At 39.1% G+C, this 26,008-nt stretch overlaps 1 protein-coding gene and 1 long non-coding RNA gene across 2 annotated transcripts in view; both read left to right on the top strand.

Moving 5' to 3' along the window:
* The window catches only part of LOC137195964 (uncharacterized), an 87,305-nt gene that overhangs the window by 59,721 nt on the left and 1,576 nt on the right, over positions 1–26,008 (top strand). The window lies entirely within an intron of this gene.
* Positions 1,260–25,803, top strand: mybbp1a (MYB binding protein (P160) 1a). Its single transcript, XM_067608675.1, has 27 exons — positions 1,260–1,552; positions 3,440–3,535; positions 5,420–5,503; positions 5,586–5,660; positions 6,635–6,742; positions 7,095–7,285; positions 8,177–8,344; positions 8,575–8,692; positions 9,299–9,588; positions 9,694–9,804; positions 9,894–10,019; positions 10,923–11,129; positions 11,571–11,679; positions 11,918–12,011; positions 12,735–12,895; positions 14,140–14,256; positions 14,439–14,618; positions 15,635–15,808; positions 16,148–16,305; positions 16,452–16,586; positions 18,367–18,457; positions 20,596–20,727; positions 20,845–20,913; positions 22,706–22,819; positions 23,901–24,002; positions 24,098–24,222; positions 25,194–25,803. The coding sequence occupies exons 1-27, from the start codon at positions 1,316–1,318 to the stop codon at positions 25,531–25,533; spliced, it is 3,912 nt and encodes a 1,303-aa protein (XP_067464776.1). The 5' UTR covers positions 1,260–1,315; the 3' UTR covers positions 25,534–25,803.

The following is a 26,008-nucleotide window of genomic DNA, read 5'->3' as shown; positions in this document are numbered from 1 at the left end:
GATGTAAGGTATATTAGTCTGGTGGCATTGACTTGCGGGTTGAAGGAGAAAATTGTCAAAATTTTGATAGCAAAAGCGTTGGGTGATGGCAGCTTGTTAATTAAGTGTCAAGACAAGGAGCAGAGAGAGAAAGTGATGAGGTTGAGTGAGGTGTGCAACAAAATGGTGGATAAAGCCAAGAAGACAGTTGATGGGCCCTTTGTGAGTGTTATATATGGTATCCCAGTGGAGGAAAAATTGAAGGATTTAAGGTCAGACATAAGAGGTGGTAAAGTTATTGGCATTAAATGACGGTGGGTGAGAGGGTTGATAGTTTATCAGTGTTGCTGGATTAATCATCTCACGACCCCTCAGATTTATCTGGTGACCCTTTGGAGGGGCCCAACCCCTTGGTTGGGAACCACTGGACTAAACTAGCTAACTGTATATAAAGTAGTTGAAACTAGCTCCATCTCCAGCAGCTACAACAGTAACATGCTGCTCTAACACTGATGCTTCAGTATTAATAATCTAATGATGTCATATATAATAATATATCAGTCAGATGGACCAAACCACTACTTTTACTGCAACACTTTAACTACATCAAGCTGATAATACTTATATAGTTTTACTGCAGTGGGATTTTTCATGGAGGACTTTTACTTGTAAAAGAGTATTTTTACATTGCTGTGTTGGCACTTTTACTTAAGTAAAGGAGCGGGACGTGCAGAGGATGTTAGAGAGGCAGGGGCTCAAAGTCATAAAAAGGCGATTTTTTGCAAATAATTAAATAAATATATGCCTGGAATGACTACTTTTTCAACACTGTCAAAGCAATATTAAAATATATAGTATTTAAAACAAACCCATGACTGAGGTGGATTCAGACACCGCTACATGACAATTAATTAATGGTACATGCAAAGAAATGAAGTGTACTTGCCCCTCTCGCCTCCATATTCGTCTCTTACCACCTCTCCATAGAAGGCATAATTGCTTCAGTAATAACGGGCAATAAGAAGATATTGATATTGTATTTGTATGGCTAAGATACTATTATGTGCCAACAAATTAGTTTAACATATAATATTGAGGCTTGGAAAACATCATGCATAATCGCCAATAAAATCAAAAGAAGAAGAAGAAGAAGAAGAAAGAAAGAAAGGCAGAAAGAAAGAAAGAAAGAAAGAAAGAAAGAAAGAGAAGAAGAGAAAGTAGAAAGGGGAAAAGAAAAAGAAGAAAAACAAGTTCCCGATCCCGATTCACACTTCCTACCAGGTGGTGGCGGTAATGCGTCAGTTCGCGTTGACCCGGAAACAGTTGCTGTTCACGGATGCACGTTTTCCCCCTGCAGCAGCAGCATGGACAGCAGTTGTGTTGCTGTGAGGAGATGTCTGTAGAGATGGTGGAGGAGCTTTCAGTAAAAGCAGCACAGCCGGTCCGGCCGGCCGGGATCCTGCAGCAGAACCGCGTCTTCCTCGACTTCTTCTGGGACTTGGCCAAACCGGATCAGGAGGTCCGGCTGAAAGCAGTAGAAAACTTAATCCAATACCTGAAAACCAACAACCAGGTGAGACAGACTCAGACTCACTGCCACTGAGAAACTCAGACTTACAGACACTGAAATGTTAAATTAAGTCAGTGGTAGAAGAAATACTCAGACCCTTTAAAGTACAGAAGTATTATCAGAGATAGACAGAAAGACTTTATTTTATCAGGGGAAACCAGTTGAGAGCAAAGCTGTCATTTCTTGTGGTGCCCTGTAAAACGTATAGCATAAATGTAAGAATCAACAATCATATACAAAGCATAAATACAACACAAACTCAAGACAAGAGACAGTAACTTAGTATACTTAAAGTAGTACAAGTAAAGGTACTTGTTTAGCTGAAAATTAGCCCCAGTGGCTGATATATTAAATATGTTTAATAGAGTACATTATTAATACTGATCAGTGTGTAAGCAGCATTTCACAGTTGTAACTGCTCAAGGTGGAGATTAATGTGAGGGGTGTTGAGATGATAATAAGGGTAGGAAACAATTTTTAAAAAAGCTTTTCTGCTGCATAAATTTGTATTAATTTCTCAAACTTTTCTCTTATCTTAAAATTACTGTGGAAAAGAAGACAATCAAACAGTTATTTACTTGAAACCATCAGAGAAGTTTACAGGGGAAATTTCTTTTAGGTGACACCTGAAACATGATGACAAGGAAACAAATACAACTACACACTGATGTTTGTATTAGTTTAGTCTTTGCAAATGCAAAGTGCAATCACTGTGGTGTATCTGTCACAATACACAAGAACACACCTCAAAAGGTTTCTTGTACTTTACTTTAAAGTTGCACATGTTTACACTCTTGGTAAATGTTTGTGGTTTTCTCGAAGAACAGAGAATTACAGAAATACTCACAATAATGAACTCTAACAGTGGTTCCCAACCTTTTTCCTTAAGGGATCCCTATTCTATCATTGAGTAAACTTACAACCCCTGACAAAGTCACATATTTTATGGATATTTTATATTGTATTCAATGCATAACAATAAGAGTACACAACAACTGATAAACTGTACAATTAACCCGCATAGATAATGCGGTAACTGCAGGAAATTTGTGTAAAATGAGCTATAATATAACACACAATTCACAATCAATTAGTTACACTGAAAGTCCTATAAAACTCTGTGTACTGGTTATCAATACAACAAACTGGTATAATTAGTCTCAGAGAAGAGTTAAGTGGACGGATAACTTAGAGAGATTATATGTGTTTGTAGTAAAGAATTAACTAAAATTCCCCAAACATACCTGATTCTCACTCTAGGCAATAAACAATAAGACTGAAATATATGTCAATGAACAGTTACAATGAAGGCACAAAATATAAAAAGCATACTTACATATTCATTTACACACATAACCTCTATACAGCCAGAATGACACATACCGAACATATCCATCGAGCTCTCTGGAGTGAACTAAGAGACAAAGTAAATGAACCAATAAACACTCAATTAAACACTCAATTAAACACTCAATTAAACACTCAATTAAACACTCAAGATTTACATTAGGCACACAAACAACTTCTGTTTTAAAGACTGGGTGTATTTTTCTGTTAATATCACAGGAAAGTAAATATCAAACAATCCAATAGTTGTTGTTTTCTACTTTTTAAAATGTTAATTATCAAAGTGACGTCCTAGTAAATGTGGTTACAACAGTCTGAACTAGTGAATCTTTGATCCTGCTGACAGGTGCTCTGTATAGGATTTTTCTAACAAAAAAAAAAAAAGTTATAATCAACTTGAAATTTCCTAAACTATCCGAACTGTGAACTCCATTACCTAAATGAAATTATATGTCACAACAACCAGTATGAGCAAAAGAAAAGAGACTCTCCGCAGCCGTGTGTCATGTTGTGGTGTTTTCTCTCTCTCTCTGTTAACTGCAGGCAGATGAGTTGGAATACACCTTTAAAAGGCTGGTGGATGGACTGGCGCACACACGAGAAACAGCGAGACCTGGATTCAGCCTGGCTCTGGGACAGGTGAGTGGACACGACTAAAAACAACTTGACTACCCATAATTACAGGTTTTAGCGTGGAAGATCATTCTTCACTTTCTCAAATACAAGTCAACAAAAATTACATTTTTCAATTACTGTCTGATGGATCCCGTCCAACACATACAGGCAAGAACAAAATTGAGTTTATTGCAGAAATACCAGTACTGGTGTATATTAGTGATGGGGGTATAGTGGCCGTTTTACCATCTTCCAAGTTCCTAGACCACTTAATCTGCAAATCCACAGAAAGCAGGGAAAACGCTGAATGAAAATGTATTTGAAGTCACATAAAGTCCGGTCCATTACAAACTTGATGTTGTATTCCAAACTGTAACACACACATTATTACCCGCTATCTCGAGGTACACATTAAACATGTTACACATTGTACGCGGTCAAAAACTTGTTCCGATCCAAACTCATTTGCACATTACTCTACATCTTAGCAAAACGACCTTACGGCACAATCTACTGCTGCAAACAACAAAAATATGTTATTGCATTCTAGCACACAAGAACATAGAAATAGCAAGTTATTTTCATAAGGAGAAAATCAACAGCTTTCCAGGATTAATACATTATTTAACGGGGGTGTATTTAAAACACCTCCGTTGTTTTCACAGCTTTGAACTCGCACAACCTAATGGAGACTGCTGGGTCTAACTGTACTCAACATTTACTGAATCAGTGCTTCTCCATATTGACACAACGAGAACCCCCGCCAGGCCAAGAAAATATTTTTTAATGCCAAAAATAACACCAAATATCCATTCATTTGGAAATCAATAGCGTTTGGGAGTCTGTGCACCGCTACTCCTGTACGTGGGGCAACTTCTGTGTCGTTACCTGGGAAACTATTGGTAGCGTAACGCCGTTGAGGAATACGGCATTGTGTAGTGTGTTTGCGTAGCGAGTGGGAAAGAGCGAGCGGCAGAGAAGTCATGGTGGATGTGAGGTTGTTCAATAAAGTCAAGTCTTTTTGGCGTGGTGAAGTGAGGCATCGAAAACATCTGTCAAGTTGTCTGCTTCAAGCCTAACATCACTAGTGTATATACAGTATGTTAGTTGATAGAAGAAATGACAGAAATGCAAAAGAAAGATAGATCGTTTTGAAACAGTGTCTCAGTTACGATATTTGTCCACCAGAGAGCACCAACAGGTTTATTTTTCAACTGTAAAATGTCCTGTTGTGATTTTACAGCTGGTGGGACTTCATGTAGGGGACTATTTTTTTCGGCTGAGGAAAGTGAGCGTTCATGTCCTATCAGAGTTACTGAAAACAGAAACCGGGATTATTCTGAAAGCTCTAACATACTTTACAGACTTGGACTTGGCACTTAATAACAGAAGTGCCAGAAAACCAAGCAAACTTCAACGCCTCACTTAACCAAAGACCATCATTTTATGTAAATAAACTCAGTTTTATTGGATATAATCTAATTTTGTCAATGCACAGTAATTTAAACCCCCATATGACAGTTGTCATACAACCTTCCTGAGTTGCCAGATGACCTGAACACTCATAAGTGGGAATCTATCCAATCCTTCCCATCCATCCAACATAGCATGAACTCCACATTACACTTACGTGTTTGTATGAATTAAACAAAAGAGATATGACTTGTTCATCTGTGTCTCTTATCTGACTAGTATGAACAATAAATTCCAGCATCTACAAACATAATACCTTTTAAACTATGTCAGATATTGTCATTTGACTTATTACACATACCAAGTAAGAATTTCTGTAATTTAGTTTTAATCAGTAAAAATATTTTTAGGTATCTGAGTCTGAGCATGAAATCATGAATGTTTTGGATTTGACATGACATGAGTTGTTTTTGTTTTTTGTTTTTTTTTTTTCAGGTCTTGAGCGCCTTTGAAGACGTCTCCCTGCAGAGTATACTCGACAGAATCAAAGAGAAGCACAATTTGCAGAAAGTGAAAAAGGTGTGTTTGATGTATTATCTGTCAGCTCCAAAAGCTTTATGAATGAGATCTGTGAATGTGAAGGTCTTCTCTTGTTTTTCAGAAACTTGCCAGAAATGCTATGTTTGGGAACTTGTTTGGCGCCCTCGCTCTTCATCAGTCCGGCCGTCTCTCAAAAGTAAGTAGGCTCACCAAGACTCATCATTTTCAAGGATAAGTTCAGAGTTTTTTCGAGTCTGTCTTGATACAACATTCACATGTCGCGCTGTATGTACATTGATGGGTTGTTGGGTGCAGTGATCTCATTTTTCTAACTCAGTGTTAAAAAATATAAGGGGTTGCGTTTGAAGTCCAGTTTAGGTAAAAAAAAATCCATGAGTTTGAAGCTTTATCCAACATCAAAACTTGATGGGATTAATTGGTTTTGTCTGTAAAATGTTTGAAAGTAGCGAAAAATGTCCATTACAATTTCTTAAAGGTGACACCTTTAAATGTCTTATTTTGTCTGATTAATAGTCCTTTTTTCTATTATGTATGACACAGTTCCAGATCCTCACATTTGAGAAGCTACAACCAGCAAATATTTGGCATTTATTTCCTTAAAAAAATAATTACAGCTCTAATCAAAACACTGCACAGTGGTTTATAACTCTGAGATAGAAATGTAAAAGTGTTAAAATCACATTGCCTATTATTTTATCCTCCCTCTCTACTGTCGTGATGTAAACTGTGGAAATATGGCGCTCATGTTAAAACTGGTAATCATGTTGCAATAAAAACCTGTAAGCTTGCAAATATTGCACTGCCTGCAGTGTGCGGACAGCCTCTCCTTTACTTTTGTTGCTGCTATTCACCCTGCACCTGTACCCAACTAGGGTTGGACATGCACACTGTCCACCATATGTAGTCCTGTAGATAAACAGCATTTGAGCCTCCTCAAAAATTGAATAAAGCTCTTTATTTGTAAATCACATAAGTCTCCACAGGTTAAACACCTTGATTGAGGCTTTAGGGGCCCAGCAGCTAAATTTTTTCTCCAAGTAGGTTAATACAGCCCTGGTCTGATATCATTGTGTGATTTATAATGTGTATGAAACAGGTTACTGTGTGTGTGTGTGAGCTGCAGTGTAACGTGGCGTTGTGTCTCTGCAGGAGCCGCAGGTGGTGCTGGGATGTGTGCAGCTCCTCCAGAGCCTCAGCCAGCACAGACAACACCTGAAGGACCTGCCCACTAAGACCATGATGGACATCCTCACTGAGGTGACATAGCTGTTCTGTTCTTCTAATTATATATAATTATAACTTCTAATTATACAGGGACCATATCGCTCTAGCCGTTATACATACAGAGATTTTTACTTTTACCTTTCACTTAGATTCTTAATTTCATCAAAGTTTTATAGATCATTTTATTCAACAAAGCTTTTATATTAAATTATATTATTATAAGGCTGAGTAAGAGTATGATTGGTTGATGAAATCACCAGTGGAACTTACGATCTTCATCTGAGAGTGAACTTTAAATTGAAAAACACATTAATTTACAGTATATGAAATGATTGCTGATGAGATCATCTCAAACTAACGTGTATGACATTGGCCCGTCCATCAGATCCCAGAGGAGGTGTTTGAGGAGGTTCTGCTGGGCGCCCTGCAGACTGACTTGGCATCAGCCTTCAGGACTCCAGAGCAGTTGCAGCTGCTGCTGGTAGCACTGCAGCGCTTCCCACAAACCCTTAAACCCAAGAAACTCAAGAAGCTGCTGGGCTCCTCGACCATCATCAACGCTGACAACATCCCCAAGTAAGTATACTTTCTGGTGGGTTTCCGTTTTAGGTTTGCTGTCGCTGTTTTTCCCTCTCACACTCTCACCTGTAACTTCTCCACTTTATTATTTTCTGTACATTTCCACTCTCCTTTCCTCTCCAGCTCTCTGCAGGCTGTCAGCTTCTCCCAGCTGACAGCTCAGGTTCACACATCAAACGTGTGAAATTAGATATGCATATTTCTGTCTGTGACATCACTGATAGAAAAGACTTCAGTTTTTATGGTGGAAAATCACTGTGTAGGTTTATCCTGTTGCAGCTGTTCAACACTACACAGAGCTCACCCTTAAGTCAGCTGTAAGTTTAATCTGTAATTAAACAATTTGTGTTCAAAAGTGAGTGTTTGAACTATTGAAACCAGGGAATAAAAATGATGAATTTAAAGTGAAAGAAAAACTCAGAAGCAATAAACAGTTTTATTGACATTTCTAGGAGCTGATGGGAAGACAACCAACACAAAGACACACCTCATGCTGTTTATTGTATCTTTAACCATATTGTACTGGTTAGTTAACATTAGCTGAGTTACAGTTCATGTACATAATTTTTGCTCTAATGTTGACTGATAGATAACAGGAAATACCAAAAATATGTCTGAGGTCATTTTAGAAACAATGTCCTCATTAAATAGAACACAAAAGACATACTGTACTATATAATACATGTACAAAAATGTTTCTGTTAAGGACATTTGTTTTAAATATCAATATCTGCCAATATGTCAGTTTTAAAACTCTCAAATATTGATATCATTATCGGTCTTGCACTAATTTGCACATCCATAAATTATGACAAATGTTTGCACCAGTTTCTGCTAATTGTCAGCTTCTGTGTGGAAACGCTAACAGCATGTGATGTTCTCTGGCAGGCTGACGGAGGTGTTGAAGATGGCAGCCCGCTCAGTGAAGAAGGAGTGCGTGCTCCCAGCAGTGGTTTTGGACCTCCTGAAGCTCTCTCTGAAGGAAGACAGCTTCCAGCTCTTCTGGAATAAAGCCATCGTTGACGGCATGTTCAAGGAGCAGCCGGGACCAACTCAGTGAGTCCTCACAGGGCGAAAGGCCTTCTGAGAAGAAAAGAAACAAAAAGCTGAGAAATGTTAACCTTATAATCTCCCATAGGTGTTCAACTCCCCTGTATGGAAGCATCTGCATGAGCTCTATTAATTAATTTATCTTTTTCCTTTAGTCAGTCAGTCATTATTTGTCATATTGTTCAGTCCTAGTTTGAGTTAACATGTCCCTCTGGTGTCGTCCTGTTTGTGTGCAGCTACCTGAGCTTTCGTCTGCTAGGCAGTGCGCTGCCTCTCCTGTCTGTCGCCCAGCTGAAGGAGGTTTTGTCTGGAGAGGTGATGATGCACTACGGGGAACACGTGGTGTCTGCTCAGGTTAGTGGCCCTGCCAAGTCGACTGTAAACACCAGGTAAACTGGGCAAGCATAGAGTCAGTGTTTTTTTGTTCATAAAATGGCCTGTTGTGTTAATATATGTCATTAATAGCAGTTTACATCAAACGACAACAAAGAGAGTTGATGTTATGTGCAGGTGGAGGGGAAAAAATAATGCTTTGATTTCCAAATCCAGTGAGCCCTAATGTACAATGGATGCGGCTGCAATGCATGGAGAGTCAGGAAACAAAAAGTGATTCTTTAAAGAACACACCAGCATTTTTCATGCAGAAAGTTGTTTTGTTTTGGTTACCAAATGTGAGTGGGTTGGTGGTTCGATACTTAGCTTCTCCTGTCTATGTGTTGAAGTATCTTTGAGCAAGACACTGATACCCAAATTGCTCCCAATGGGGAGTTTGCACAATAGCTCTGCATGGCTAGATACCGCTAGAAGTATGTGAAAACATGTTTTTCTATAATGCTTTTTTGACTTTTTTGCCCCAAATTCAACCATTAAGTAGTAACCCAACAAGATCCTTAATTCATATGGTTAGTTTGATTGATTAATAGACTATTTTCGGTTTCGTCCATTATTTTTCTGTCTCAGAAACCGGACCGCTTCAAGCTGGCCCCAGAGATGGATGTCTATGTGTCGGACTTCTTGCGGCTTTGTCAGGACTCCGACAAACAGCTGGCAGTGATGGTGGCCTTCTCCTCGCTGACCAACCAGGGTTACCCTGTGGTGCCGACGGTGTGGAAGGTGGTGCAGCACCTCCAGCCAGCAGCTCTGCAGAACTACGTGGAGTGGCTGAAAACCATGTTCCTGCAGCCTCAGCTGGACAAGCTCCTGGACTTCAGCACTCGCAAGCAGAAAGACAATCAGGAAGGGAAGGAACAGTGAGTGCATACACCTGTAGTATATTTAGAAGCATGTTTGCCTGTCAACCCTGGTCCTGATCCTGAAATGGAAGAATGTATTGATTGTTGACTTTCCTTCCTCAGAAAGGAGAACTCCATATTCCGCCTGAGGAAGTGGATTGTTGCTCGGCTCTCCTCGATCATTGACAACCACCAGGTGAAGAAGCAGGAGGATCTCATCATGGATGTGGCCAGGTCAGACCTGAATCTAGTTGAGTGACGTAAACTGGTCAGTGTTTGATGAAGAGAAACCATCAGCTGTCGTTGTGTTGTTTCTTTTCCAGGTTTGTCTTTTTCCACGCTTTCTTCAGCGCCAAGAAGCCTTCTGCAGACATCCCAGAGACAGCGGGGAAGCTTTCCGTCCCACTGGATGATAAAACCAGAGTAGTGCTTGTCAATTCTTTCTTCGGGTGAGAGCTGTAATCTTTTCTAATGATCTCAGACAGCTGCCTGTTAAATACACAGATTACAGCCAATAGTTGTTTATTACTCAGTCTGTGAAATTAGTAAAGTAGTGTAAACTAGGATCTACTTAGTGACCTCTGTCCATCTTATTCCGCTTTCTTCTGATATGGGAAGGATGGGAAAGATTCCCATGTTTCAGATTTGCAAGCATTGATGTCATTAACAAATCAAGACAGTTAATCAGTGGACTTAATCACCACAAACGATAGACTTCAGCTGACATGAGGCATCCCTATTTGCTAGATTTTCAGTTCTGCATATTAAGCGCCAAATCGGATTTATCAAAACTTTCTAAGAAGGACTTTGAAGTTGGTGTGAAACTATGTGAATGTGACAATAGAGCTATTCTCCAGAGATTTTAAAAAATGTAGTTGAAGAGTTTGTCCATTTTTATTGAAATGATGTTTTGATAGAGATCAAAAGTGAAACATGAACTTCTGTGTTCTATTTCAGTAGTAACTCGAAGTCACATCTGGTCACTGCAGATGTCCAGATAAGGATGATACATTTTTTAATAAACAATATTATGTCACTGTTTATTTAAATTTTCTGTCTTTAGCTACCTTTAGCAAACCCAGTACCTTTGTGGTCACCAACTGCTTTAATCACTGGTGGCCTCTGCTCATTAATTACGTCCATTGTGTAAAAAGACAGAGTTTGACTGATATGACAGTTCAACAGTCTGACATTAATCTACAGTTGATGCCATAAGTTTAAATCTAGAAACTGGCCTGTTCACATCTTCAGAAAAACAGCACTAACAAACCAGAAAGGAACACAAATCTAACAACTTTCTCCGAAAGCTGTTCAGGTGTCTTGTGACTGACTTTTATCTGTCCATCATCCAGACTCCTCCTGTCCATGCACCACCTGCCACTCACTGAGGACTCGGCCGAGGGGGCGACTGTCAATCAAAAGCGGGCGCTGGGTGTAACAGCCGATGGCACCATGTGGATCTACCACCTGGTCCAGTACACCCAAGTCCTGCTCAACCAGCCAAAACACGTCCAGAGCAACAAGCCCTTCAGCCCTGAGCAGAGACAGGCCTGGGACAGGTAGGACAAGAGAATCTGGACTCAGAATCTGGATCAGAACGGGATCAAGATGACGGGATACAGCTTAACTTTTTTTTGCAGCCTCTTTTATGAATGTAGTTTACAGCTTCTTTTTTTACCTCTTATCCATTAAAGGATCATTTTAAATTATTATTATAACTTGGATCTTATTTTCATAGATTTGGCCATCTTTCTTTATTATAATAACACTGAACTCACTCACTGTTCACTCACAGCTTTAACAATTAACATACATTATGTAAATAAGATGACATTAGAGGTGTTGATGAGCTTATTTTTTACACTCCACAGCTACACCAGTGTATCTGGTGTAGCTGTGGAGTGTACTGGTTTGAGTACCACGTCTGTAGGTGCAGAATGGATATTAAATGAGGTAGGAACATGTTTGATAGCTGTGGCTCTACATGTGTTTTCTTCCAGCATGCTGGAGTCAGTGGCAAGCTTGAAGAAGAAAGCAAAGAAAGGCCAAACTGCAGAGTGGAGCGCTTTCCAGCAGCTCTTTCTGTTGGTCGGCATGCACCTCTTCAAGGTACGGCATACTGTCTCAACTCCAGAGCCATGATACTGTTACCGTTATTACTGGATTATTGTAGCCTTGATGTTATTTTTGTGTTCTTAAAGAATATTGTTTAGTTTTTAGTTTCCATCGACAAAAAAACATTGGAAACAAAACATTGCATGAAAATGAGTTGATTAAAAGAAAGCCTTCTTAGAAAGAGGAGGATAATTGTCTCTTCTGAACATTTTTAAATGTATTTGTGGTGAAGGCTCCTGAAGAGCTGGTAGACATCATGAAGGACCTGCAGAGCTGTGTGGACAAAGCCCAGGAGAAGAAGGCCAAGAAGAAAAAGAAGAAACAAGGTGAGGCAACAGAAATTTAAATATGTTGATTTATTCCTTTAAAGCCGCAAAATACAGGATTTATTTTTACTGATCTAAATCACAAAATGTGTTTATAGAGGAGACGAGCAGCCTGTCTCCACTAACTGAGATGTGACAAATAACCTTTTTCCCATCCGTTTTAAATCAGTCACAGCTGGGCGATTTTATTTTTTTTTGTCATTCTGATCTCTCTTGCCACTTTAGAAATGTTTTGGTATAGATGGTAGTTTCATTTGAACATTTTACTGTAGCTAGTGACGTAAAAACCCTTCAACACAACTATCAAGTGTATAAAAAGTAAGTAGCAAAAATGTGGACGTAAAGGAATAAACAGACTGTCTTCTTTCACCTCATTATCATGGTTTTACAGCCCGTAGCTTTCTTAGTGTTGTTTGCAGACACAACAGGCAGCTGTTTCACTGAAAAGCTCTGATAATCACACTGTACGCTACCAAACAACAGACTGACAAAGTTTGCAACTAGCTGGTGAACATAGTGGAGTATTTTCATAGCTTAGGAGCCAGGTATATCCTCCTGAGGTTGGTGGAGACCAAAACAGAGCTAAAAGGAGTGTAAATTAGCAACTATTTGCTGACACATTTGCCATAACAACTTTATAGTATTTTCTGGTGCCCCCAAGCTCCCCAAAAAATCAATTCATGCAGCTTTAAATGACATGAATGTGTGTTTCTCCTGGTGCAGCCACAGAGCAGGAAGAGGAGCCTGAGTGGGTGGAGGTGATGGTGGACATCTTGTTGTCCCTTCTGTCCCAGCCAAGTCGACATATCAGACAAGTCTGCAAAACCGTCTTCTCTTCCATCTGCCCCCACGTTACTGCAGCAGCCCTCACCGCCATCTTAGACGTAAGTAACATACATAATGATCATTCATTGTCAAAACAGTAAAGAGGTGGATTTTGACACCAACTGTCACTGTTTGTAAATCAGTTTTTACAAGTAGAAGTGGATACGTTTGATCTGTAGACCTGTAATCATCATTATACAGTAACAGATTGGCTCAAAATATGTATTTAACAGTTTGATAAACAATTCTTATCATAAGGTCCACTTTGTTGTTTTTTTCTTGTGGCCTTTGTCAGTAGAGCGAGTTTTCTCGGTTGTCATGGAGATGATTTTCTTTCTTCTTCATGTGACCTAAATATAGAATTTCAGTCAGGTGATAACAAGTATAACACAATAAAACACAGATACATTTTAATATGGTTGGATTGATTTGGTAGAACTTTGTGTAAACACTGAAACCAGATTTCTTTCTAATAGTGATTAAAAATTTGAGGAATCTGTCACATGTCTGAGCACATGAATGTGAACTCCAAAGCAAGACTCAAGAACAGAGCAGTTAGAAACAAAACAGTTAATTACTTGAATCAAAGCGGGGTTTGACAACAGGTAATCAGCGTGGGCAAACAGAGACAGGCTTGGGACAAAAACAGGAGTGCTGCAGTGCTAAAACTGGGTAGTACTGGCAAATTACTAAGGGGAATGAGCTGGTATATATACTGGGGAGATAATGAGGGAATAGGGAACAGGTGCACTGGTGGGTGAGGAATGAGAATTGTGGGAAAACAAGGGTGACTAACTGCAGGGCGAGTGGGATGACAGGAAATATTAGTGACAGAGAAAATTGGCAAGAATGTGCAAAAAATAGAATAAGCAGAAGAGGTCATGACAATCTGCATGAATGATGAAGTAATAATACCCCAAAACGCTGGATTTAATATCAGAAAAATTCATTAATTCGTAGTTAAAGAAGTTGAATCAAAAAACACACAACACTAAGCTGTCTCTCAGTACTGTCTGACTCTCTGCCCAAAGTTCATTAGTTCTTAATAAACACAAAAATATTTAAAAACAGGTCACAAACATTTAGTTTAATCTTTAAAAAAGGATTCAGTCATTTCCTAAAATAGCTAAGCAGTGTTACTCAGTGAATGGTTCAATTTCTTGTTTGCAAACTGCTGAGACCGTTTTTTGTCATCTTTAGTAAATAAGTAATCTCTAATGATTTTCAAAGTTACTTCAGTCATTCATATTGCACCTCTAGCTTTATAAGTGATTTTAATGATGGTGTGTTTGGCTCGGTGTAGGTCCTGGACTCTGAGAAGGATGACGAGGAGAACTCCGCTGTGGTCGTCACTGACGATATCGACAAAACCCAGAAGAAACCAGAGGACGATGACGATGAGGAGGATGAAGAGATGGAGGTTAGATCTTACACAACTTACTTTCTTTTATCATCTCATCAATAACTTCATCTTATCAACTTATCAATATCTTGTGTCATCTGACACATCTTATTTTTACTTTTATTTGTGTCTTTACTGTTTTTTTATGTTTTAAGAATGAACATTTATACTGATAACTTCAAAACATGTGACTCTGTCAGGTTGACAAGTCTGACGAATCAGATGATGGCTCTGATGAGGATGAAGATGAAGGTGATGAAGCAATGGACGAGGAGGAGGAAGAGGATGAAGAAGAAGAGGAGGATATAGACGAGGAAGGAGAGGTGGACCAAAACTTCCGTTTGGAGCTGATGAAGGTCCTGCAGCAGCAGAATGCTCTGGTGGGTGTTCAGGATCTCAGCACCTCCTGGTGTCAGTGGTTTGTGTGTGTGGTTTTAAATTAATGATTGAACCGACGTTCGTTCTTTTTTTTTGTGGACAGCGCAACAAGTGTATCAAAAACACAAAAACAAAAACTGAGGTATTATCCCTATTGAAAACTCGTGGGAGACAACAAAAGCAGCCAAATCTGACCAGTCACAGTTCTGCTGGTCTCCATGTGGTCTCTCTGTAAACACTGCAGCCCTGATGTGGATCAGCTACAGTGTCGGTCTGGCAGCTACATGTCTGCGCTCCATAGATTCGCTGTAAATCCAGCTTAAGTCTTGGGCTCTGTGAACGGAAACAAACAAGACTTAGAGCCATGATGCTAGAATATATATGCAATGTCTGTCCACCACTTTGGTCCAGACTGAAATATCTCAACAACCGTTGGATGTATTACAATGAAATTAGGTACAAACATTCATGTCCTTGTAAAGATGAATTGTAATAACTTTGGTAAACCCTAAACATTTAATTTAGCGCCATCATCAGGTCAAAATTTCACTTAGTCCAATCAGCCTCAGCTGTACTTTATGTTTAATGCTAGTTACTAAATGTTTGCACGCTGACATACTGAATTAAGTTGGTGAACTTGTTAAACTTTATACTTGCTAAACAGATTGTTAGCATACTGATATTAGTTGCTAGCATGGCTGCAGACTTTTAGTCTTGATTATACATTAATTATACATTTTTCATGTCTAGCACTGTCTTACCTCTTAGTTTTCAAGTCTTCAGCCTATATGTTATATTTCTTCAGGACAGTATTTCATGAATTTAGCTTGACATAAATTGAATTTCCATTCATGAGCAGCTGTACTGCCTGCTTCTATGCATTTTTAAATTAATATCATGACATTGCTTGCATTTAGTCAGTCAGTAGCATGAAGGTCACAGTTTACACAGCCTCTACAGTAGAAACGCAGAGTTACATAAAGGTAAAGACTTGTCCTTTGTTGTGCTGTATGTTCAGGCCAAAGAGGAGGACGGCAGCAGTGATGAAGATATGGATGATGAAGCCATGATGGAGCTGGATAAGAGCCTGGCAGCGCTGTTCTCAGAGCAGAAGAAAAAGACCCAGGCCAAGAAGGACGAAAAGACCAAAATACAGAAGGAGAAGACGCTGGTTCGAGACTTTAAGATCAAGGTACCTTGTTCTCAGTCTGTGGTCTTGTAAAGAAGTAGTCTCACACTTTTTCTGCTTGTTTACCGTCTTACCCAGAGTCAGATGAGAACACTTCCATCTGTGTCCAGGACATGTTTAGCTTAGACTAGAAGACTACAAGCAGGGGGAAACTGCCCACTGAGATAGTCTGTGTGCATACTAACCTCCACACCAGGTGCTCAAGCTGTAACTTTTATATAAACAGTGTCACGGCTCTTGTCAATCAGATGTAATTGCCTTTTTATCAAAACCATGAAAATCCACTCTCCACCAACTCTAAAGCTGTCTCCCTCCTTTGTTTGGCTATTCCACATGATGTAGGTGTTGGACCTGATTGAGGTGTTCGTGGCCCGGCAGGCAGGCAGTCCACTTGTGTTGGGTTTGGTGGAGCCTCTGCTCACCATCATCGACAAAGGAATGAGCTCCGACAGCCACCAACAGGAGCAGGACTTCCTCCGCAGAGTTGCAGATATCTTCAGGTAACGCACCTTAGAGGTAGACCGTCCTGATTTACTGTATCTGTTTCTGTCGCCATCCTCATTTTTTGTTGACATGTCTGGTATGAAGCATGATTAGGTGTTCGGTTTAAGTGTTTTAATTCACCAGACTTTTTTTTTTTTTCCAGGAACCAGCTGTGTAGGTCCAAGGTTTACTGCAGGACTGCTGGTGACAGACAGGGGGAGCTCCATGACCTGCTGGACAAGCTGATGACTAAAACCCAGAAACTGTCCGACTCCTCGGTCTGCCTCTATTACTTCAGGTAGAACTTTCTGTTTAACGACTGATCTGAATAGAAAATGATGTTAAAGTCTCACACACCACATTATACATGAATATCATGAGTGATGAAGAGTAGATGAGCTTTGTTAGTCATGTGGGGAAAATGACTCTTGGACACAGACAGAAAATAGGATTTAAATGAATACAAAGCAAATGGAGGGCATCACACATAACATGACTGACAATTTCAGCAGTAGAACGTACAAACTGGGAATATAAAGAATTAAAAATATTACATATATGACTGTGAGATGCAATTGAAGGCTCAGAAAAAAAAAAGCTGCCAAGTGAAACTTCAGATTTTTTTCTGTCAAATGAAATATGTGTATTTGTAAGCGAGCGAGCAGGCAGGTTATACATACAGTAGGTAAGTACAACAGAAGGAAATACTGATACAAATGTCACAGCACAAGCTCTGTGAGCTAGACAAGGAGGGAGATCACACAAGTATTTTTGAATAATAACTTATTTATGATAAAGCAGAAGTAGCTTGATAAATTAATCTGTGTCCTTTAAGTCGGTGCAGTATTGAAGGGATGTGTGATGTCATGAAGGAAAACAGAGACAGAATGGAGGAGCCATTTTAAATAATCTAGACCCAGGAGCACTGAAAATGACAGAGGCTGTCACACAAAGGAAATATATTTGATTGGTATATGTTATTGTGTAGATGCTGAGGGGTTTGGCTACAGTGGGGTTTTTTTCTGTTTTTTGGTATGACGTTTTATACAATTCACTAGTTATTAGAAAAATACTCCCATCGTGACAGCTGCCTCAGAGTGTTTCTGCAGGCTGCTGTTTGCTGTTTAAGTGAACGTCCTCCGTTATAACAGCTGACACAGTAACATCAGCTGTAATTGAATTTATTCTGTCGTCCATCTCTCTGACGTCCACACTTATTCAACTTATAGGACGCTTTGTTTTAGCTGGATGTTTTTTGGCATCTAACAGTTTTTTTTTTCCTGCCACAGCACTGTGATTCAGTGATGATACCAGACATACAGACACTGCTAAATTTGTTTTCATCTGTTGATTTCTGACAACAGGACTTTTTTTTTACTCTTATGTGTGATCTTGTTAATAAATACTGCCTTATATAGCACACCTACTCTATACTCATGAACAAGTGACGTTCATCAAGTTGTAACCACTGATTTCTGACATGTGTGAGCCCTTAAGAGGATTTTCTGAATCTGACTTGGAGCCTCCATGAAAATGTTCCTGCATGTCTTCATATTTGGGCCAGTACACTATTAGAAACACACTACTCATTCTTGACAAAACAATCTCAACTTGAGATTCACTTACATGCTTGTTCTTGCTTTCCATTGTTCTGAGACATCCACACTGACTCTTCTAGGTCAGGAAGTAATGTGTCGGGATCGAGCCTACACATAATTTGAGTCTATTGTGAATAACCCAAAACCTTTTCCTCTTGTGTTCTTTTCTGATGTTAAAAGGAAGAAGGGACACCCGCATACTGTCTTCACTTGCTCAATAAAGATCCTTTAATATATACAATGTTTTGTCAAAGACCTTCTTCAGGTATATACCTGAATATATCATATAATATATCATATACCTGAAGAAAAGTTGTATATATATTAAAGGATCTTTATTGAGCAAGTGAAGACAGTGTGCAGGTGTCCCTTCTTCCTTTTAGTACGTGGCTGCTCCACCAACGCATCTGTCACAAAGACTACTCAGGTGTGCAAGAGATTTTTTTGATGTTCATTGCTGATGTTGAAATGTCTTTGCAGTGCCTCTCTGTACGTGGTGAAAGTGCTGCGAGGAGCTCCTCCCGCTGAGACCAAAGAGGAGCCGACAGCCGACAGAGCTGCAGCGAACGACGTATGTTTGCCACACGCCGATTCATCTTTCACCTCTGTGTTCATCCGCAGTTTGATTTCTTTTCTCTCAACGTCATCGCACTGGGTGTTGTGTTTAGATCATTGGACGGTGCGGTTGTGATCAGAAGAATCGAGCAGTTAGTAGCCTAATGAGGCGAATATGTGAAAGTATGTGAAAGTGTTGCTGGCACAGATGCTCACTGTGGCTGAAACAGCATTCAAATAGTCACTTTCTTTTGCTTTTAAATCTTAAAGTCAGTCATTAGATAGAGGGACAATTAATTAATTATTTACATATTACACAAGTGTTACCATTGCATTTCCCATATCATGTCCAGCTTTGCACCAAATCAGTTCCAGCTCTGGTCGTGTATTTTTACCAGGTCAGTGCCAGATATCTTGGCTTCCTTTTTTGTCTGTTTAAAAGCTGAAACAATTGATCAAGACGCTTGTGATAATCATTAATTTTTAAGCAAAAATGCCAGTTTAATTGTGACTATTTGCTGGTTTTCTTAGTTTTCTATGATAGTAAACTGAATATATTTGGGTTTCGGCCGTCGGTCAAACAGAACAAGGCAAAGCAGTTTTACTTATAAAGCAGGTTTCATACACAGAGGCAGATTCAAAGTGCTCTACAAAGAGTTTAAAGTCTCACAATTCAAAGTTAAAACAACACAATTGGAAAAGAAATTAAATCTATATAGAAATTAAAAATAGTAAAGAAATAAAATAAAAGAGTAAAAGAATACAAATAAATAAAATTAAAAGATTAAAAATATTAAAAATACAATAATAATAAGACCTTGATTTTTAAGAGCATTTTGTTAAAAGCGCTTGAGACCAATAAGGTTTTCAGTCTGGATTTAAAAGCTGCGAGGGTTGGGGCGTTCCCTGTGCTGCATAATGACTCTCGGCGGCCTCTCCTTTTTTTAGTTTAGATTTTGCTCTGGGCACCACTAGAAGTCCACTTCCTGTGATCTAACAGGTCTCGCAGGGTTATATTGCTCAAGCACATCAGCCATATATTCACCGCCAATGCCATAAAGAGATTTATAAATAAGTAATAAGACTTTAAAATCAATTCTGTGACTTACTGGCAGCCAGTGTAGAGAGACTGGGGCGATGTGGGCTATCCTTTTTGTTTTGGTCAGAACTGGTTTTGGTCTTTTTAGGAAGTCCTGTCAGAAGTCCATTGCAGTAATCAATTTTGCTGGAGATAAAAAAAACCTTGTTTTGCAAATTGTATTATTGTAGGATTCAACCATGCCTTTGTAATAGCAGAGTGTATTTAAAGTTTGGTTTTCTGCTTTCTCTTTTCCTTTAGCTGTTCACTTGGATCATGTCTCCAGGGTGCTTTCTGTTTATTAGTGATTGTCTTATGTTTTACCAGTGTGATGTTGCTTATAATATACAGTATTTTGGAACTGAAGTTATTCAGCAGAGTCAAATGTTTAGTTTGATGTTGTTGTCTTTGGACGTTTTTTGATAAACAATTAACTTATGTATTGAGAAAATAATCTACAGATTAATAAGAATGACAATAGTCTGTATGTACATTTAAATTCTATATGTTAAGACAGAGTCCAGAAGTCCAGTTATCTGTATAGTCTGCAGGAGGATGCTGCCCTCAGAGCAAACTGAGCTTCACATGATCATAATTTTCTCTCGTACCTCTAGTGGTATCTATCCACACAGATAGTTTTGGTTTTTATTCATCTAGGTTCATTTCTGGTGCCCACAGCATTGAAAAAATACATTTCTAAAATTCAACAGCAACATGTTTTCCAGAAACGATGCTCTTGTTAATCTAGATTTATTTTTTAAACCTTTATTTAACTGGAGAGCAACGGGCCCTTTTTTACAGCAGACATTTTTATTTGACACTGTACGTAGGAAAGGCACAGCTGTTGCTAATAACATTGACGATTGCTCTGCATTATTCAAGTGAAGCTAAATGAAGTTCAGCCATCATTAAGTTTATTATTTACATCTGTCTGCTGTGAAATTTCAAAATGTCTTCCGTGAAAAACACTTCCTTTTGATCACACTTACACAGTTTCACACATTCACACTTGTAATGAAAGAACATCTGACAGTGTTTTCTCTGGTCTCTCATGGTGTTTGTTCCCGTGTGTGCAGTTCAAGTTCATGGGGAACGTGGATGTGGATCGGGTCTCCACCATCTTCCGAAATGCTCTGAGCTCCTTCATGAGCCGGAGGAAGAGCCCTCTGACCGCTCAAATGTTCACCGACTTGTTCACCAGATTCCCTGTGAGTCCTTCTACACATCTCATCCAGTACAGTACAGATGTTAGTTCACATCACCATGGAGACAGACGTTACATCCCCTGAGGGCAATTTTTAATGCAGCTCCTGTGTTATTTCCAGGTTTTGTGCGTTAACCTGTTGGATACAGCTGTGCAGCACATCACATCTGGGGTCAGAGTACATCAACAGGTAAAGTTTTTTTACATCTTCGGGAACAGTTATGTAGCCAAATTCCTGGCAAATGAGCGAAGAAAAAGAAGAGACAATAAAACCAAATGTTAATTTTATTTGCTGACTGCTTCAATGTGAATACAATTGGCAGCTCAGGCAGAAAAATAGCCAGAAAACAAACGTCGAAAAAAAGCTGTCCTTTAACTCAAACATTCAAGAGGAAATTGAACAACAATACAGATGACTCTCTGAAGCTTTTAAATCGATTATTGGTGGAGAGCACTGAATAAACCTTTAGTCTCTGATTTAGTACATGAGTTTGGATCCTGTGTCGCCTCTGCTACATAAAACATGATCTTGATTTATCAAAATAATTACCCAAACAATAAAAACACAACACTGAAAGGCTCCCTTTTGAATTTATGTCAAGCATCCAAATACTTTGTGGGAATGTTTCCATAACTCTCATGCTTTTGAGTATTAGAAGTTAAGACTGGCAGTATTCTGTATTTATCTTATTGTCAACAAATCCCATAAAAAGACCAAAACTAATATTAGTGTTAAACAGGAATTATGCTTCTCCAAAAATACATGTAAACGTCTCTGTGAAACTACGCAGAGGAGGATGTTATGGGTAATCGTAGGATGCAGAGGCTCACTGAGGAGTGATACATACAAAACTAATGGCCACACAAATGTCTATGAGCGACCTCTGTGCACTTTCACCTACATGCAGCCCGGAGAACCATAACTCCAGTTTTAATCTCCCTGTGCTTTCTGATTTCCCAACTCTGTCTGTGGCTCTCAGCCCCAAGTCCTTTGTTTCCTACTGAAGATGTAAATCTTTAAAAATGGGTGACAAATGTGTAGTTTCATCTTAATAAAAGGCTCAGTAATTTCATAAAACAGCTGGTCGCTGTAGCTTTTAGCAAATGTCACTCAAACAGAAGTAAATGGTGCATTTGTTGGGATTATTGCCAGCGGTGGATTAATACACATATGGTGCTCTGGTGAGTATTAAAGCAGCAGGATGGTTTATGTGTGATTGACTAAAAATAAACGTCAGTGTTTGTGTGGTCATGATAATAAAGGAAGATGTCATCCAGTGCAAAAGTGGAAGAATAAACGTGGTTAAAATGAATATTATTTCTATACCAATTCCAAAGTCTCCCAGTCTTTTAAACAAAATCCCTTTTTAACAATTAGGCAAATGTCATCTTTTTTCTGGATTAAGAAACAACCCTGGATGAAATAAAGAATCCAGAGACGCAGTGAAAAGGCAGATATGACATTTCTAAACATGTTATATTAATGCTGCCCTGATTACAGTACAGCATTACCAAATTACCACAATTACAACCTACAACCAACTGAACTTCACACCCAGTTGTCTTATATTCGGTCAAAATATTGAATGGAATCAGCTTTAACTTAATTTTGCACCTAACAATTCGTCACTTGCATTACTACTCTTTACATGTTAACTCCATCAATTGATGAAGAGGCTTTCGGTACATGGTCAAAACGTGGGATCATCTCATTGTATGACATTACCTATATGTCTGTGATTAGCTAAAATCGACTGATAATATCAATAAATCTCTGTAAAGCATTTCTAACTCTCTGAACCACCACAGCAGCTGAGTCGTATTAAGTCATCAGTTTATCAGTAAGAGTTCTGATAAACATCTCAGCTGCTCGGTATTCATTCACTCATATTCTAGATATTTGTTTATTATGAGCTCTTTCTATTGTTATGTTCATGTGTACAGTTGACTTCCTGTTGACGGACGTTGTTTTTCGTGTGTAGGGTCAAGCTTGTGTGCTGGTGTTGCGGGCGATGCAGAGCAGAGAGGTTCAGCAGCTGTTGAGTGGTGATCAGTGGACAGAGCTCTGTGCGAAGGTCGCAGGTCAGCTGGCAGCGGTAAGTCAACACAGACAGTCCTGTGTTTCATCACAATGAGCATGAGCTGCATCTACACACAGGAAGTCAAGAAATTTGATTAGTTGTTTGAGTAATATTTGGATTTTACCAAAGGGTACAGAAACTCAACAATTTTATGCACACATTTATTGAACAAGGTGGTTTTCAGTCCAGCTGTTGTGGAAACAACATTATACAACTCTTCAGTAAAATAACTTGCATATATTACACAGGTTTGTAATTATGGAAGGTATTTAAAAATTATGTCAGGAGTGTTACATCAAGGCCACAGTGTGAATTGAGTGTACATAATAATGGGACAGGAGTCGCTGGTACTGATGAAGAATTATCACCTGACTCTGCAGCTCCGCTTAGCTCTCCACTTTATAGCATCTTTCAGCTCATTGTTTAGCTGTTCGACCTACAACTTTGCTGTTTGGTTCATTTTCACAGCTCCTATTATTTTGTGACGTGGACACTGTATTCTACTGTTTACCTCATGATCGTTGCAACAAAAGATAAAATTGTTGCAGCTGTGATAACTTTCCAGCTGTAAAATCTTCTCTGAGTATTACAAACTGTTGTTTTGGCATCTGATAAGCCTTTAAACATGTTAAACTGAGGCTCCAACTGGACTTCCTGGATTTCATTTTAATTGTCTCACCGGTACTTTAAACAGCATGCCTCCACCAACACATCTCCTTGCATTGTTTTAACACAGGGCTGTTTTCCTTATGCATCATTAGCTCATTACAGGAAATGAACATAGCAGAAAACAATATTTAATGTGAATCAGTTATGTCTAATGTGTTGGTCTTTGATTGGTTTTGGCGCCAATATCAATCCAGTTGAGCAGATTGGTGCATCCCTCCAAAAAAACACTGCTTTGCATTTCAGTAACTCTCATCTAAGGTGTAGTTTAGTGGCCGTATTGGATAGCTGTGGCCCAGTAAGACACTCTTCACAACCAGTATTGTATTCATCAGTTCTAGTAAATACATTATCAGTCAAACTGTGTCATATCTATCAAATCAGAGGTGGATCATCAGCTGATGATGTCGTCTTTGTTCTCTTCTCACAGTGTCTTCAGGCGGTCGGTCAGACTGAGAGCAAAGTGGTGAAGGAGAAAGTGTTGAAAACCTTGGAGCTCTGTCAGTTCCTGGTCAAGATCGTTAACCTGCAGGTAGGTGGGCTGGGAGTGTCAGTGTGAGGGGGAAACTGTCGACGTGGTCTCGATCAAGGTGCTCAGTCTCTTCTTCTGCTTTCTGCACGGTGTAGAAACTGTCTGTAGACCTGGAGCCCCTTCAGAACATCCTGCAGTCCCTGACCAGCGTCATCACCTTCAAGAAGACCGGCAAGCTAGAAGACACCTACTGGGCTGTGATGAAACACTTTGGAGTCATGTGAGTTATTGTCTGTTTCTAGAGGTGATTCTTGTGTGTGTTTACATGCACATCAGGAAACTAAGTTATGAAGGTAATAACAAGGTTAATGTAAATCCTTATATTCATGCACCACGTCAGTAAGCAGATTTCCTCATTATTTTGGAAACATGGCTCACTTATTTTAAGTGTAGTGATACATAACGCTGCTTCCTGATTATCTTTTTTTTGTCTGTGTGCACATGCTTGTAAAAAGACAATTAGAAACCCAGTTACGTGTATACATGGTCATTAAATCTGATTTCTGCAGGAGGGATCTACCTGGGGAAATCATGTTTCTCCAGTTCCCTACCCTGATTACATAAATCAGGTTTATGAATCAGGTCTGTCATTTACATGACATTGAAGAAACAAGACTACTGCAGAAAGCTGATAGTAAACTACTTAAGCGTGTAAACACGCTCAATATATCCTCATTTTGTTGCAGCAGTGTACAGTTGATTTATAGCTCTACTAGTAACACCAGTGTATTATCATTACACCAGTAACAATTAGCACAGGGTGTACAGTTCTTGCCACAAGCAGTCACGCACCAACACTGACTGAAGGACACTTACAGAGATATTTGAGTTTTAACACCACAAACTGTGCTTTGAAAACTGAAAAGTTTCAAGTTCAGGGGAGTAAATCACCTCATCAACAGAGATTCAGTTCAGTTTTGGGTGATTTAACTCAAAACCTTTTTTTTTTTTTCTTTCTGTGTTGCTTCAAATATGTTAATCAGATTTCAGTTTAATTACTGTTAGACAAAATAATACAACCAATAAGTAGTGATAGTTGCTGAAACCAGAGAAATGTGATCCACTTATTTCTTTATGATCTCTACAAACATGAGCTTCACTCGGGTGTTATTTATCACAGGGCTCTGTGTATGATAAGGTGGATTAAAGCCATCATGTTGACTTTGCATGTTTTGATGTTCACATTCACAGGAAGCCCAAAGTTGAAAAGATAAAGCCTGACAAGGAAGCCGACCAACAGGCAGCTCCCAAGAAGAAGAAAGGCTTTCTACCTGAAACAAAAAAGCGGAAGAAGCGCAACAAGCCTGTTTTAGAACCTGCGGCTGACAACTCGACCTCCACAAACAAACCAGGAGCAGCGAAAGGACAAGCCAAAAAGAAAAATGACAAGAAAATGAAACAGAAACGACCAGCCGATGGTGCGACGGCTTCACATCCCAACCCAGCCAAAAAGAGCAAGACGCAGTCTGACAGCAAGCCAGCCAAGAAGAAGAAACCCAAACAGAAGAAAGGAGGAGGAGGGCAAATGTAAAGTGGACGCTTGCTATTTAAATGGACACAAAGAAACTTTTGTTAATTTTCTTTTAAAGAGGCTGTTTTCGTCTGTTAGTTTTTCTACTGTCCACGCAGTTTACATGGCTGCTGATTGATGATATCTTGGTATGTTTCAGTATGAGATATTTCCATATTGAAAACTTTAGATGTGTTGGAAGTGAATTAAGAAAGATTATTTTTCTAACATGTGACTGCTATTGATTAGAAAAAATGTCTACAACAATAAATTCTTTTCTCTTCCTTGAAATCCATCTTCACTCCCACTTCAGAATAGTTTCATCAGCTGTGTTATGCAACATTAATAAGAAACGTCTGAAATGTAAAATTTCCAGTCAAAGCTCCTATTTATAATCTGTTCTCAGAGGTTTATCCAACCGACAGACAGATTATAAAACTATAAATGTTGTTGACAAGTGGGATCAAGCTCTGCCTTTCAGTATCACTTCTTCACA

Source organism: Thunnus thynnus, chromosome 13 (genome assembly GCF_963924715.1).
Source record: "Thunnus thynnus chromosome 13, fThuThy2.1, whole genome shotgun sequence".
NCBI lineage: Eukaryota > Metazoa > Chordata > Actinopteri > Scombriformes > Scombridae > Thunnus > Thunnus thynnus.
This window is presented reverse-complemented; position numbering and strand designations above follow the sequence as displayed.